This window comes from Echiichthys vipera (genome assembly GCF_963691815.1).
Source record: "Echiichthys vipera genome assembly, chromosome: 21".
NCBI classification, from domain to species: Eukaryota; Metazoa; Chordata; class Actinopteri; order Perciformes; family Trachinidae; genus Echiichthys; species Echiichthys vipera.
In genome coordinates this window covers 17,057,096-17,071,506 of record NC_139846.1, presented here as the reverse complement: position 1 = coordinate 17,071,506, position 14,411 = coordinate 17,057,096, and the positions used below count along the sequence as shown (strand labels likewise).

Genomic DNA, 14,411 nt, shown 5'->3' with positions numbered 1-14,411 from the left:
GAGTGAACATTTTCTCATAGTCTCTGTTTTGACAGGAATTTCTATTCTATTTTTTTGCATTTCCCCACATTTCCCTCCATCACCATCCTCTCCTACATAGCAGGTGACTTTTTAATAGGTCATGGTATAGTGGGTGGAGATGTTGTAATGCATGCACTTGAACACATGGCAATTCTCATCCACAGATATCTTTCTATCATGGATTTTGCAGGTATGAGATGAATTCCCAAAAGCAAATGGGGAGAGTGGGGAAACCAAATGAACAGCGCTCTCTGCATCTTTGAAATTCACTGCTTCACTGGTTTAACTTCTCATCTTGCTGCAGTGATGTACAGGCGTACTCCAGGACCACGTGACATCACAGAGCTTGGTGTGGTCCACGTTGAAACACACTGGAAAATAGTTTACAGTGTACACTCAACCACCTCATCATTCATATAAGTTAACGTAAAAAATAAAAATCTGTCCCACTCTTTCACAGTGGGATGGGGTGGGACCCTTTCCGGACACAGCAGAGCCCCCCAAAGGGGTTCAGATGCTATGGCACCCCACCATTGTCAAGCCCTACCTCACCCTGCTGTCTGAATGCTCCAATCCCGACACCCTGGAGGGAGCAGCTGGGGCTCTGCAGAACCTGGCCGCAGGCAGCTGGAAGGTAATGGCTAGATCCTAAATGTTTCTCAAACTCTTATTTCTTCACTTCTTTGTCACACAAAAATATTTTCAGAGCCCAGAATCTAACCATGTAAATAAAGTGTAAACCACATTCAGGCACTGGTGTTTTTACCTTAAGCATGTATGACTGTATTACTGTTGATGCAGAAGCTCACACTGCTCTTGTAATCCTTGTATTTCTATTTTTAACAGAGCAGGAAAACACGGAACAATTGTAAATGTATATGTGTATTTATAATCATTGAATTGTCCGTTAGTATGAAAAGAAGGGATCCTTCATGAGCCAAAGGGTTAATATATAAGGCAGGTTTGGCGTGTGCAAGCAAACATTTATCGTCATAGCTGATCCCCTGGTCAAAGCTTTACAGAAGATAAACAGCTCAAAGACTCAATCAGTTGGAATAATGTTCTATTGCTCACATCCCACCCTGCTGACTTTGAAATATTCCCAGAACAATCACACATTTTTATGTGTTCTATAGTATATAATATTGTTCAGCAGCAATGTCATTTCTGTAATAATGTAAAGTCACCAGGCCTAAACACACAAGGGAGTAGAGCCAGGGATCAACAGCAGCTGCTGATGGAAATAGCTACATGGGAATATTGTATAGGTCATGTGGTCATATTGGAGTGTTGGTAAAGGCAGCTTTAGTATTGAGTGAGGTGTATATATAAGGGTAAAAGGCAGAAAGTGTGTGGGTGTAACCTTGGACTGGCCTTGGGAAACTGTAGCAGACATTGATGGTTGTAAATACGCTGAATGTTAATGGAAATGTTTACGTGGTCAATAAATGCTCAGTCATGAGGTAACACCGCTTTTGCTGTATGTGAAAACTTAAACTCCAGAGGGAGTTACAGACAGGGAAGCACACTGTGGTTGAGGGGGATGTCTCTGTGGTCTTGAAAAGTGAGTTGTGTGTATCTGATTTTGGTCTTGGAATGGACAAAGACCCCAAGCGAAATAGAAGAGGAGGCTAGAGAAAGAAAATGAAAAAGGAGTAAATGAAGGGGGCAGGTGCCCTTCAGGAAATCACATTTTCTATTTTGGGGCCTCACGTTTGTGTGTGGTGGGTGTATGTGTGTGTGTGTGTGTGTGCGTGTGTGTGTGTGTGTGTGTGTATGTGTGTGTGTGTGTGTGTGTGTGTGTGTGTGTGTGTGTGTGTGTGTGTGTCCTCTAAGCAAGCTCCCTCTTCTGACTTTGAGAATAGTGCTAACTGTGTGGCGTACTGCTGGCACACTCTACACTCCGATAACTAAGCTCATTTCCCTCCGAGGGTGAATTATTTCCTTAAATGATTATATGAACCATAGTTTTCCCATTTTGGCTTTTCAAGAAAATCTGTTTTAACCTTAACATACCCTAGAAAATTATTCTCTTCACAGCCTATATTAGCTTCACATAGGGCTGACTGTCCTACTTGGTGTTGGGGAAAAAATTATGAAAACAGTGCCAAATATTGTTACTTTATAGTAATAGCCAGCCACTCAGAGATGAAAAAATCCTTTGGTAGCTTCCCTAATTAGCATTGTTAATGGGGCATACTACAGAGTGAGAGGACGGGATTACACCGTGCGTCGTGTTCCAGCTGCAACTCACCCGCTGGAGTTGATTGCAGCCACTCTACAACGCTCATGATTCAGTGCTGCTCGAGCAGCAGCTCTCTGTTCTGCTCCGGGTGGCAGACGGCAGCATGTGTAGCTTAAAAAACTCTTAGGTCTAATAATGGGATCCGGTTAAACAGATCCGCAATCGCTTTCTTTTTTCTCTCTTTTGGATAAGCGGCATCCAGAGTAATGAACATTATGTGCGTTGACAGTCTGCTGTTTCCCTGACACACTTGTTCACTCACTAACTGCGCACACACACTTACACCAGAGCATTCACTCATATTGGGCACGTGGCCTTGGCATTATTAAAATACGGCTGTTAAGTCGTGACGTAACACCCTTTCAAAATATGATTTCTCGATCCAAGCGGGTCCAAGCCTCGTTTTTCTACAACGCAGCGGTGCCGTGTTCTCGTCGTTTGAACAGATCTGAGTTTTTAAAAAACAACATAATTGTCATTTTACCTCTTTTTCATTGATGAAAACGGTGTCTAGTTGACGTTAGAGGTGAGCGTAAATGTTCACATGTTCGGCTGTTGTGTCTGTTTTGTTTCAACGGAGCATTGGACCCGGAAATCATACTTTGAAAGGGTGTTACGTCTTAACAGGTGAACCACATGTAGTTGTTTTTTTCTGTTATATTAAGTCCAAAGTGATGTTTTAATGAAATGCAACATGTTTGTTTTGCCCCGACCCCAATAGGGAAAAGCGGTTGAAGATGAGTGAGTGAGTGAGTGAGTGAGTGAATGAGTGAGTGAGTGATTGAGTGAGTGTGTGCTTGCGTGAGTGAGTGATGTTTGTTTTGTAATTAATACCACTTGTCATTCACAATCACAAACTGTCTGCATAACTAGCTTTCGCTTTAAGGAGACTGAATTTTTACATGAAATAGTTAGTCTAATTATTAGGCTATGAGGTAGTCATTGTGGTATTTAATTCAAGGTATCGGAATCGGTACCAAATATTATCAAACAATCCACAGCCCTACGCGCCTCTGACTAATATCTATTCTAGGGTGCTGTTTAGCAAATCCCCAGTCCTCTACAGTTAACCCACAAGACAGCACAACTTGACCCATTTAGGGTCGAGTAGTCCATTTAAGCATACCTTGATAGATATTGAGTGAGGATTGAGTGGTCTCCAAGCTCAAAACGCTCCTCCGTGGTTCATGTAATTCTCCCTCTTACAATATATCACTTGTGACTCAGTGTAATGCCTCAGCCCCTCTCATAATGACCCCGAAAACAATGTCTCCCACTCAACCTTGTCCGTTGTACTTCATATGTCCCTTTTTCCTACCGCAACCACTTCATTCACAATCTCTTGGTCTTTTAAAGATAGAGCGAGAAGAAAAGAAAATAGTCAGCAAAGTGACAATAACACAGTTCAGTTATAAAAATGCACAGAAAAGGCCACAGGGACAACCAAGTAAGGTAAAACAAACCTGTCAATAGCACGTCACAAAATCCACACAATCTTTCTGTTATGAAGTACATTAACACCACATATGTACGATGGGATTGTTTTTTTACTACTGCAAGGCTACTATTCATGCATTCCACGTTTGCTATTTATCAGACTCACAATAATGATTATTGGCTTGGCAATAAACGTTGTTTTTATGAAGTACAAATAGATAAATATGAAATACTATAACAATTCCGTATAACTATCTTCCCCTGATTTCTCCCCATCAGTGGTCAGTGTACATCCGAGCTGCTGTGCGTAAGGAGAAAGGCCTTCCCATCCTGGTGGAGTTACTGAGGATAGACAATGACAAGGTGGTGTGTGCCGTCGCCACTGCTCTAAGAAATATGGCCCTTGACATCAGGAACAAGGAGCTCATTGGTGAGTACTGATGAAAACCGTTCCCAGAGAGGATATTTTGTGGTAGAAACATCACCCCAGGTGTTAAATGAAATCATTGTATGGATCACAGTCATTTTGTATTCTCTGTAAAGTTACACAACATTTGGACACCTGCCGTGTTGTGCTCAGTTGCAGCCTCTGTTGTTTGCTTGTGAAGAGCAACCTGAAGCCCATTTTCACCTTTCTGCATTCTTGTTCCGGTGTGGTCTGTTCCTGCCACACTGTTCTCATTCAGAGTATACAAAGGTAAAGAGCCTAGAGCCTGTTGCTCCTATTAGAAGTAATTTAATGTTAATGCCAGAGTCGCCTCATGGCAGTGGTTCTCCAGCTTCTTTTGTTATTACCCCCTTTGAAGAAAGAAGAAGGATAACTTGTTATGCCCCCCCCACCCCATTAGACCCAATACATTGTCTCACTAATTGAGACCATTAATTGGTAATCACAGACCAGGATCAAGTGTATATAATGAGCTAAAAGTTTAAATGAGGCTTTAAATGTGGTCATGTGATCTAAATTTGTACTACTATTGCAATTTAGTTTTCTTTTTCTATTTTAAGTATTGGGGGAAGTCATTTTACATATATAATTTAAAGGGATACTTTACTCATTTTTATTCAGGTCAGTGTCATGGTATTGTGGATATTATTTTCAGAGGTGTGTGTGTGTGTGTGTGTGTGTGTGTGTGTGTGTGTGTGTGTGCGTGTGTTTGTGTGTGTGTGTTTGTGTGTGTGTGTGTGTGTGTGTGTGGGTGTGTGTTTGTGTGTGTGTGTGTGTGTGTGCGTGTGTTTGTGTGATCGTGTGTGTGCACAAGTGTTTCTTTCTGCGCGTGTACTGTATGTGTGTGTACAGTATATTTGCATTTGACAGCACCCCTTCCTGTCCCTGGTATCTCTGAATATATCGGCTTCCTGGTGGGCTCAGTGGTTTCTATGGCAACCCTGCTACCCTCAGTCTAAGGAGAGGGGCTTCTGGAGCCTCTCTGGGTTTTTCTGCCCTTGTGTTGTAGGAACAACAAGGAATGCCGCCGGCAAAGCTCAACACGCCCATTCTGCGATGGTCTGTCTGGCGCACAGCGGCAGATTACAGGATAATTGAAGCCTTCACACAAAGACGCTTATCAGTCTGGCTTGAATGATTTTTGTTTAGGTTTGTTTGTCAATTTGTTTTTCATTCTTCAGTGCACCTGCAGATGTATCAGCAAGTCAGTTGAATATAAAGTTAGGTGGTGTAGAAACCCTTGGCTGGTGCATTAGTTTAGGTTTTTGTTCCTCTGAAAAGATCTGAACTAACTGTGACATGCAAACTGCCTGATATGAGAGGATGAAATATGGAAGCGGTTATAACCTAAATGCACTGGATTGATATTCACTCAAACAGAATTGTTACAGCAGTTTATTATTGTTTCCCCTGCCACCAACCAGGTAGAATTAATTAATGTTTAATGTATAATATGATTTGTTGTTGTTGAGTATTGTAGTATTCTAAAGGGCAAAATGCTGTTGCAGCTATCTTTACATTAAGTCTGACTGAGCCATTTTGCTTTTACATTGTCAGAATAATTGAAATACAATTAATGTACAAGTCCAAATACTAACTCTATTAAAACAGTTATTCGATTTGCTGTTAAACAAATGACAACAGTGTAGGTGTTTATTTGGAAATAATTTAAATGCTCTTTTATTGATTAAGATACTAGAGGTAATTGGTCACTTTTTACTTCCAGTCTTTTATAGCCATCAGCGTCCTACGCAAAGGAAAATATTTATGGAGAGAGAGGTAGACTCTGTAATGCATGTGTGCTATATAGAGAGAAAGGCAATCAAAACTCACAGGTTGATTGAATAATGTAATTACTTGCAAATTCACAGGGAAAATCAATTCAAATGTGTTTGGCATTTTCATTTGGATACACGCTTGACTTCTTCAGCTTCAGGATGACATGGCTTAAATCTTGCATGTGATTACCTCTTCCAGTGTTATTTCTGAGACTTAAAAGAGAGATAGGTTGATGGCAAACTAAGATGTATAATAGAGAGAGCAATAATTAGGGGCAATGCACATCTTCTTTCTAATATAGCAACCATGGCTGGCACCATCAGGGAGGTGTTGGCAGATTTGATTTAAAATATTCACACCTGAGCAAGAAAACAGAGAACTTGAGAGAGATCGCACACGTTGCATAAACGTAGCCAGCCAATCAGGACCTGCGTACCTGAATACGTGGAGACCCAACCATTGTATATTTGGCGGTACACACCACTGTTTGCTATCCAGAAGCCACCAGGCTGAGAGGCCTGCCAAGCGCTGCCCAAGATTAGACGTCAGCAGCTGTAGGTTGCATTGAATGGGTGTGCAGAACTCGCTCTCCACTGAGTCATCAGCTCGCATTATCTCTACAGCCGGGGATAATACACCAAAATACGGCTTGACATTAACGCAGGTGAGGTGTACACGTGTCTATTTTTCCCTCGACGATCTCCAAACTTGGGATGAGAGGGATTAAACAGAATGACACAATGTTAGCTACTGCATCTTTACAGCCAAGCTTTACATTTCGTCCCTAATGGGCCAGCCTTCTATTTATGGAGGGTCTGGCGGTGGATAAGGCCAAGATGGGTTATCATAGCTTTTTAGCTGCTTCCCCTCCCTAACGCATTGTTAAGCGTAGAGTCGATGCAGTTGCAATTTAACAGAATGATTGGACAAGACACTTACACCAAGCAATTCTACCAAGGCAGTGTCTGTGGTCCCCACTCAGAACAGACAGGAGACGTTTTACTCTGCATACTTTCCATAAAAACAGGAGATCTCAGACCCATTTTCTTGCAGGGGGTCAGGAGGCAAGGCCTGGTAATGCGTTCCTCCTCCCCTCAATGGGAACTTGTTCTCGAGACCTTGGTGAAGGATCCCTTCAAGCCTCTGGAGTGTTACTCTTTGAAGGCGTTCTCATTCAAGATTGCTTTGCTGCTTGCACTGACCTCGACTGAGAAAGTGTATGAAATAACCGCACCGTCGGTGCACCCCAGTCGCTTGCTTTGTGGTGACCTTGACTAAGGGAATTTATTATTCAGCACTATGGAAGGAAAAAGCCTAGCCTACTTTATATCGAAAATAGATGGTTCTGCATATACTCATTGAAATACTACATTGTTTACACTGTTATGGTCCATCTTAGTAACGCTACATTAGCTAGTTACGTTTGTTATACCTTGACTTGAGCATAAAGGGGTGGATGAATATCTTGAAGTGTTGGACCCCTTGCGGTTACTTTTCGACAGCACTCTTAGCAAATTGGATATTCATCTTCTACAACAACTCCCTGGTCATTTTGTAGATATCCAAAATTAACTCGGTAACAGTGCAGGAATCTGGATGCAAAACATATAATAGCTTCAACAATTCTTATAGTTATGAAACTGTGATGTTGGTTCATACTGATATTTGATTGTTTAGTTTCACCAGCCACTTTGTTAAATCCGTCTCTTTATCTTATAGGCTAAAAAAACTTCTACATGAATCAACACTGTTGAGGTTTTACAGACAGGCAAACATACTTAACGGGCTAAGAGTAGCTGGAAACTGCATGGAGCTGCGGGGGGGGGGGGGGGGGGGGGGTTGTTGATTCTAATTTGCATTGTCTTTACCAGAAACCCTCTTATGTTCAGGGAACAAGACACCAATGGTAACCTGGCTCAGTGTAGTTAGCTATCAGACGTTATTAAGAAAGTCAAATGCAATTCATCAGTATCAGTAAAATAAATAATTAGTTTACATTCAAAATCAGCTGGCACATCAACTTCTGTCAAGACAGCCACATGGTAACGAGCCAGAAAGCAACAGTCAGAGTTAATGACACACAATGTCACAGAAACACAGAAAGCCTCGGAGATGAAGAAGGAAAATGGAGAGGGGAGAAGAAAAGGGAGAAGGATCAGTCAGGGTTAAGCCTTTGCTCGTGGCAAGGTGTGATTTGATAAATGTCGACAGAAACGAGGTAGAGGCCAGCACTCCTAAGAGACACGCCCCATTTGTCCCATGTTCACAGGCTTTGTTCACCACGGTGACACTAACCTCTGAGTGAAACACCTTTTTCTGTACACCATGCACTTCTGCAAAACAACAGTTTAGCCCCAAGCGACAAAGCGATTTCACAGAGAAGTTTGTCATTGTCTGATCAAAATTCCATCTAATTATAGTATAATTCTGCATGGCTAATCTAGAGTGTTGATTAAAAAAAAAAGAAAACCCAATTTTTTTGTCTCCTAAACTTATGCGATAGCGTGTCATAAGCTGTTAGTGCCGGTAAGTTTGGCAGCATCAGCGTGAGGGAATGGCAGTTTGTATGAGAGCTCAGCAGAGTGAGCGTAGATGAAAATCATCGTTGGCACACAGATTGTCAAATCCTCTGGAAAGCACTGTTTGACTGTATGGCAGCGAGAGACAAGCAAGAGGGAAGAGGACATGTGAGGCACAAGGCTGGAGAAGTACAGAGGAAAAGAGCAAGAGATACTGAATAGTGGTGGAAGATGAAACGGGAGAGAATAAGAAGAGAGAGCATTGAAAGCTAAAGACCTAACTGTATATGTATGCTTATATTCCCAGCCTTCTGTAATGTGATTTAGTGGCATATTGATGTCAGAATCATTCTTCTCATCTGTCAATGGTTTTTTTGTCGCTCTCCTGATTTCACCTCCTTCATAGTTCTTGATTTGCATAATGTAGTGTACGCCTGTGTAGCAATAAATGATTCCCATTCACTGCTACACCGTCTGTCAGTGCAATTCTTCCCCATTTACTTACAGATGGTAATTTGACACACATGAATTGGGAACAGTACTGGAATGCCAAAAAGACACAGTGTTTTGTTCAAATACAGCAACCATTCTCTAAAGGTTCCCAACATGTTGTGTTTGCATCCAAATCCAAACCAAAATTAGTATTTACTGAAAGGAGATTAGCGCGGAAATCTGTATTAATTTAAGAGAGCAAATTAACGGTACTGCAGTAAGAGTCATTTAAATTCCGAACATGATAACCTAACATGAAGTTCTGGGGATTGATGTACAGTAATTCAAAGTTGGATGTGAAAATTTTTGAGTTTCCAAACAGGTGAGATTATTTTAATTGCTCAAATTTTTTAATCCAGATAATCGCATTTGATCCGGCCTATATATGAATCTGCCGTGGTCCCAAAATGGTCAGTGAAAACTGCACAGAGGCAAATTTTTTTAGTATTTCAAGTAGCACCTTTAAAGGTCCCATAAAAAATGAGATTTTCATTTCTAGATTGACAGCCTGACAGCTCCTCAAAAGTAAAACCAGCTGGCTGGCGGCAGTAGCTCAGTCCATAGGTGACTTGGCTGGGAACCGGAGGGTCGCCGTTTCGAGTCCCTGTGTGGACCATGAATGGCGCGTGGTCTGGTGGCTGGAGAGGTGCCAGTTCATCTCCTGGGCACTGCCGAGGTGCTGTTGAGCAAGGCACAGAACCTCCAACTGCTTGGGGCGCTGGTCACTGGCAGCCCCCTCGCTCTAATATGTCTCCATTAATTGCGTGTATATAGGTCCTGTCTGAGCATGTGTGTGTATTTCGGGCCTGTGTGGGTAACGTGAAAAATAATAATAGAGTGAAAAAAATCGAATTTCCCCGTTGCGGGACTAATAAAGGAATTCTTCTATAGGCCATAAATCCCGTTCCCTCTGTGTTAGCGAATGGGGCGTGGGCAAAACTTTAAATTCAGTTTGAGTGGAGCCGTGTTGTCCATCTTTGTAAACATGCTATGATTCAGGCAGACAGCATGAGAAAAATTAGGTATTTCTTGAACATTAAAGCATGTAAACATGTGCTAATAGAAACCCAAAATACAAGTATGTACCTGAAAATGAGAAAAATATGTCTTCTTTAATAGTGTTTTTCATGATGTCCACAGGATCACAGAAAATATTTGATCTAGTATGAAAAGAAATCAAGAAAATCTAAACAGTCACCTTCTAAATACCAGATTTGCTGGCTACCTTCCTGCGTTTGGACTACAGTAATTGACCTCCAACATCAAACATAGCACTCCTTTACTTGAAAGAGGCTCGCGACCACCTCTTTCATGTGACTCCTCAGGGGGGCTGCGTGTTTGGGTCCAAGATTGATCAGGATGTTCTCTTATGGGATAGGTGTAGAACCATCTCAGTTCTGTTAGCATCACATCAAATGAAAACACCTTCAGAGGACTGATTTCACTTTTTTCTGATTGCCTACTGGTTGCAAAGTACACCCTGTACTTAACTCGTATATTTTGGTGGGGTTGTTTCAACTCTTGTAACAAAATCAGTGCTGATGATCACTTTCTGAAATTGTGAATAATTATTTTTGTGAAAAATCAACAGCAGAATGTTAGCCTTCCACCTTCTCTAGGTTTTCTTCTTTCTTCCTCTCTTTCTCATCTCGTCACCCCTTCTCCTCCTGTTTCTTTGTCTTCTCTTCTCACACCACACCTCTCATTGGCTTAAGCCTTCCCTTCCATTCTCCTATCCCCATTCTCACTTTCCCATGTTATGCCACCTTCTTGTTTACAACATGAATATGACCCCCCCCCCCCCCCCCTTTTCCCCCCCATCTCATTCTGCTTCTGTCTTTCTTTTCCTTCCTTCACCTGCTCCTCTCATCCATTTATCCCACACCCACCCTTTCCCTCTCTGCCTCCTTTCTGTGTCCTTTCAGACATGAGCTCATAATGCCTCTCCTTCCCTCTCTCGCAGTCTCTCGCCCTTTGTGTCTCGCATTTATGACATCAGTGCTGGGGGAGTGTTACTGTGGTATGTGTCAGTGTATGATTGCAGTTGTGTGTGTGTATTCGTGAGAATGTGCGTATCAGACACTCACCGGTTTCAAGCTTGTAACGTAAATATTTTATTCACACACACACACACACTAGTAGTCATGGGTATTTATCGCCATAACAGTGTCATGTTTCCATAACTCCCACCGGCAGTTATGGAAACATGACACTGTTTTTGCACCTTTTCTACTTGTCGTCTTTGTAACTTCTGTGATTCTTTGTCATCTCTCAGCCACAAATTAGGTCCGTGTCCGCCCAAGCTATGCTCACTCTAAATAAGTTGTGTTTGAAAGAGAGACTGAATAAGTAACAGATATAATAAATACAGTAAGTAACCACTGTAACATTTCACTGACCTACAAGCTGTTTTCTATTGTTTACTAACCCTGTTTTCTGGCACGTACGTGACTTTGAACGTGACACTAAAAAGAAAACAGAGAGGCATACTTGTCTGTTTAATGTGGTTTTCCCATATTAAAAAAACTGCATATACTTGCTAATTTTGCTTGAAAACTGGGAGGGTCACCAGAGAATGTTCATTTTGTATTTTTCCTCATTTGTTACATACCTTGCCGTCCCTGCTTTCAACAGACTGCACTGTGGTGAGCTTAAACAACTTCGGGAGGCTAGTGTACTGAAAGACAGAGCGACCGTGTCCACTGACTCAGACTAAGATGACACACACACACAAATACACACACTTCTTGGTCCCTGTTGCAGTGGTACCTTATGAAATTTCTGTGTCGCATTCAAAATGAATCTCTTGTGTGCGAGGTTCTTTGGCATGTCTTTTATGCAGCATTCTCGTCTCTGTTCCACTGTGGGCTGGAGCATGACAGAGAGGAATGAAGAGATAAGAGAACAATAGAAAGAGAAATAGAGAGAGGGAAAGAAAGGGTGCTGCAATGATGAGTTTCCCTCCAGGAACTGACTTACGCTCAGTGATCTAGGAGGAGCACAGTCTCTCAAGTTTTTCTCAGTTTGTTTTTTTTTCAAAAGGATTTTGACATATTTCAAACTGTGCCTTTATGATTTTATTGAAGAAAATGTATCCACTTGTAAGGACCACTGAACGTGTGAAAGCTGTACAGTGTACTTGACAATCATCACAAGTAGCCAATTCTCCATTCTCTGTCACACACATAAATAGAGGTGTGTGTGTGTGTTTGTTGTGATGTTGTGTGTGTGTGTGTGTGTGTGTGTGTGTGTGTGTGTGTGTGTGTGTGTGTGTGGTGTGTGTGTGTGTGTGTGTGTGTGTGTGTGTGTGTGTGTTGTGTGTCAGCAGGCTTCTGTCGTGAAGTCGTGAGTGTGTGTGTGTGTGTGTTCCCACAGAGCATCTCAAGAGTGAACACAGAGGGCGAGATATAACTGGTGTGAAGAAGCACCAAACACAAGAAGGCAGAATATTTGCGACGGAGGAAATGACGGCATGCAGCTTTTCAATTTACCTCCCTTTCTGACCTGTTTAAACCTGCTGTGTTTCATTTGTTTGTACTTTGCATTCCATTTTTGTCATTCATTTCTATATTTATTTATTCATAAGCTAAAAGGAATACTCCTCCGACTGCAGCAGGAATCAAACTGTCTTTGGAGGTCATTCATATCTATTTTGTTGAGGAATGCAAGGATGCTGATAATTGGTGACTGCAGAGTCTGTGTGTGTGTGTGTGTGTGTGTGTGTGTGTGTGTGTGTACGTACGTGTGTACGTGTGTACGTGTGTACAGTATAATTAATATTTTCATTTCTTTGTGGCTGCTTTCCAAATGAGCCCATAATCCAGAGCTCATTAGCATGCTGTAATTTTTTTATGATTTGGATTATAGAAAGGGGAAAATAAGTCAAATTAGTGCCAATAAAACAGCCCTCCCTCCCCCTTGATAACACTATTGATGTCTCCAGGGCCGTGTTGATATTATTCTGGTGTATAGGTGTCGTACTGGTTTGAACTGTCAAAGGCTGGCATCCAAGGACGATAACTTTCATTTTTTCAATAAAGAAAGAAGAAGAAACCAGCACCCTGTTGCTTTGAATGTGGCGCCCCCTGTCAATGATGTCATGTACAACTGATTAGGGGAACTCAAACAGATCACACAAAAAGCACTGAAACACTTGCTTTGTCACTGATATGGATATTGACCTGAATAGACCTGTAATTTGTAAAAGTGGACAGATTAGTCATTTAACACACCAGTTGTCGCATTCTAAGTTTCTTTACTCACAGCTCAAAATGATTTCACAGCCACTGTCTAACCTACCTAACATTTGTGTATTATTAGAGTGGTGAGCCTCCTTTGTAAAATGGCTTTTTCCAGCCTTGGACATACTCAGACTTTAGAAACGTAACTGCCAGAAGCTTTTGGAACCATTAAGAGTAGAGAAGCCCACCTCAGGGTCCCCAACACACTCACTCATAACTATGTATTTACCATCCAGACAGTCGGACGCCACAAATAATCATCCGTCTTTCCCCACATCTCCCTGAGACAATTACCTCCAATTTTACTTCAATAACACTCTCCCTTCTCCGTCAGTAAACAATCAAAAAACTCCATCGTTGAGGGTAATTGGATCTCTTTAAATCAAATCAGCCATTAAGGCTCTGATGAAGCCTGCCCTGCCCAGTGGAAGATAGCAACATATGAGGGAATGCAGCACAGGAATGCATTCCCATCTCTGCCTCCCAGGTGAAGACGGCTATATTGGAGGAGTCGTGTAATACAGGTTTATTAGACTTTGCAGTGATCAGCACAGGGCTTGTTTCTCTCCTTGAGGACATGTTCCAGGTGAAGTGAACATTTCAGTGACAGAGAAAAAAGAAGAGGGAAGATTGCACTCCAGCATGTATAAGTGCTGTTAGTGTCACATATGACTTTTAAGGAGTCACCACCAACTCATAAAAATCTATTTTAATTTGCTCCACACCCCTTCTTTCCTTCCTCCGTGATTACCTAAGATCGCTGTGAGGTTAAGGGATTAGTTCTTACATTTTCTGGCTCTGACACGCAGCTTGGCTCCTGTATGTACTCCAGTATGCTGATTGATTATACTTTTTTATAAAGCTGCACTCATTCTAACACATTCCGGTTAGTCATTTGTCAACTAAATACATCTCCAATATGGCCCTGAGAGGTAAATTGTATATTTGGTACGAATTAAAACTGAAAGGCTCTTAATCAGGGTAAAGAGAACATCTAACAATTTAGCTTTTTAGACGTGTTGAATTTTGCATTGAACATAGGAAAATGCAGCAACTAGCTCTCATTCATGTTAATCTATAATTTATAAATGCATTTCTTGTAGGCTCTGGGTATCATAGTGTCTAGATGGAGACACTATGATACTACATATTTACATATTTTAATCTAGTCAAGTGGTTTATAAGCACAGCTTTGCTTTAGTGTAGTATTGGCTATTTTTTTTTTAAAT

At 41.6% G+C, this 14,411-nt stretch overlaps 1 protein-coding gene across 1 annotated transcript in view; it reads left to right on the top strand.

Annotated features, from left to right (window-relative positions):
- ctnnd2a (catenin (cadherin-associated protein), delta 2a) overlaps positions 1–14,411 on the top strand; it is a gene marked incomplete at both ends in the record, with an annotated part of 219,090 nt that overhangs the window by 178,611 nt on the left and 26,068 nt on the right. Inside the window, 2 exons of the mRNA XM_083935772.1 lie at positions 482–655; positions 3,983–4,133. Coding sequence (XP_083791898.1) covers positions 482–655; positions 3,983–4,133 — 325 coding nt within the window. The remainder of the gene's footprint in view (positions 1–481; positions 656–3,982; positions 4,134–14,411) is intronic.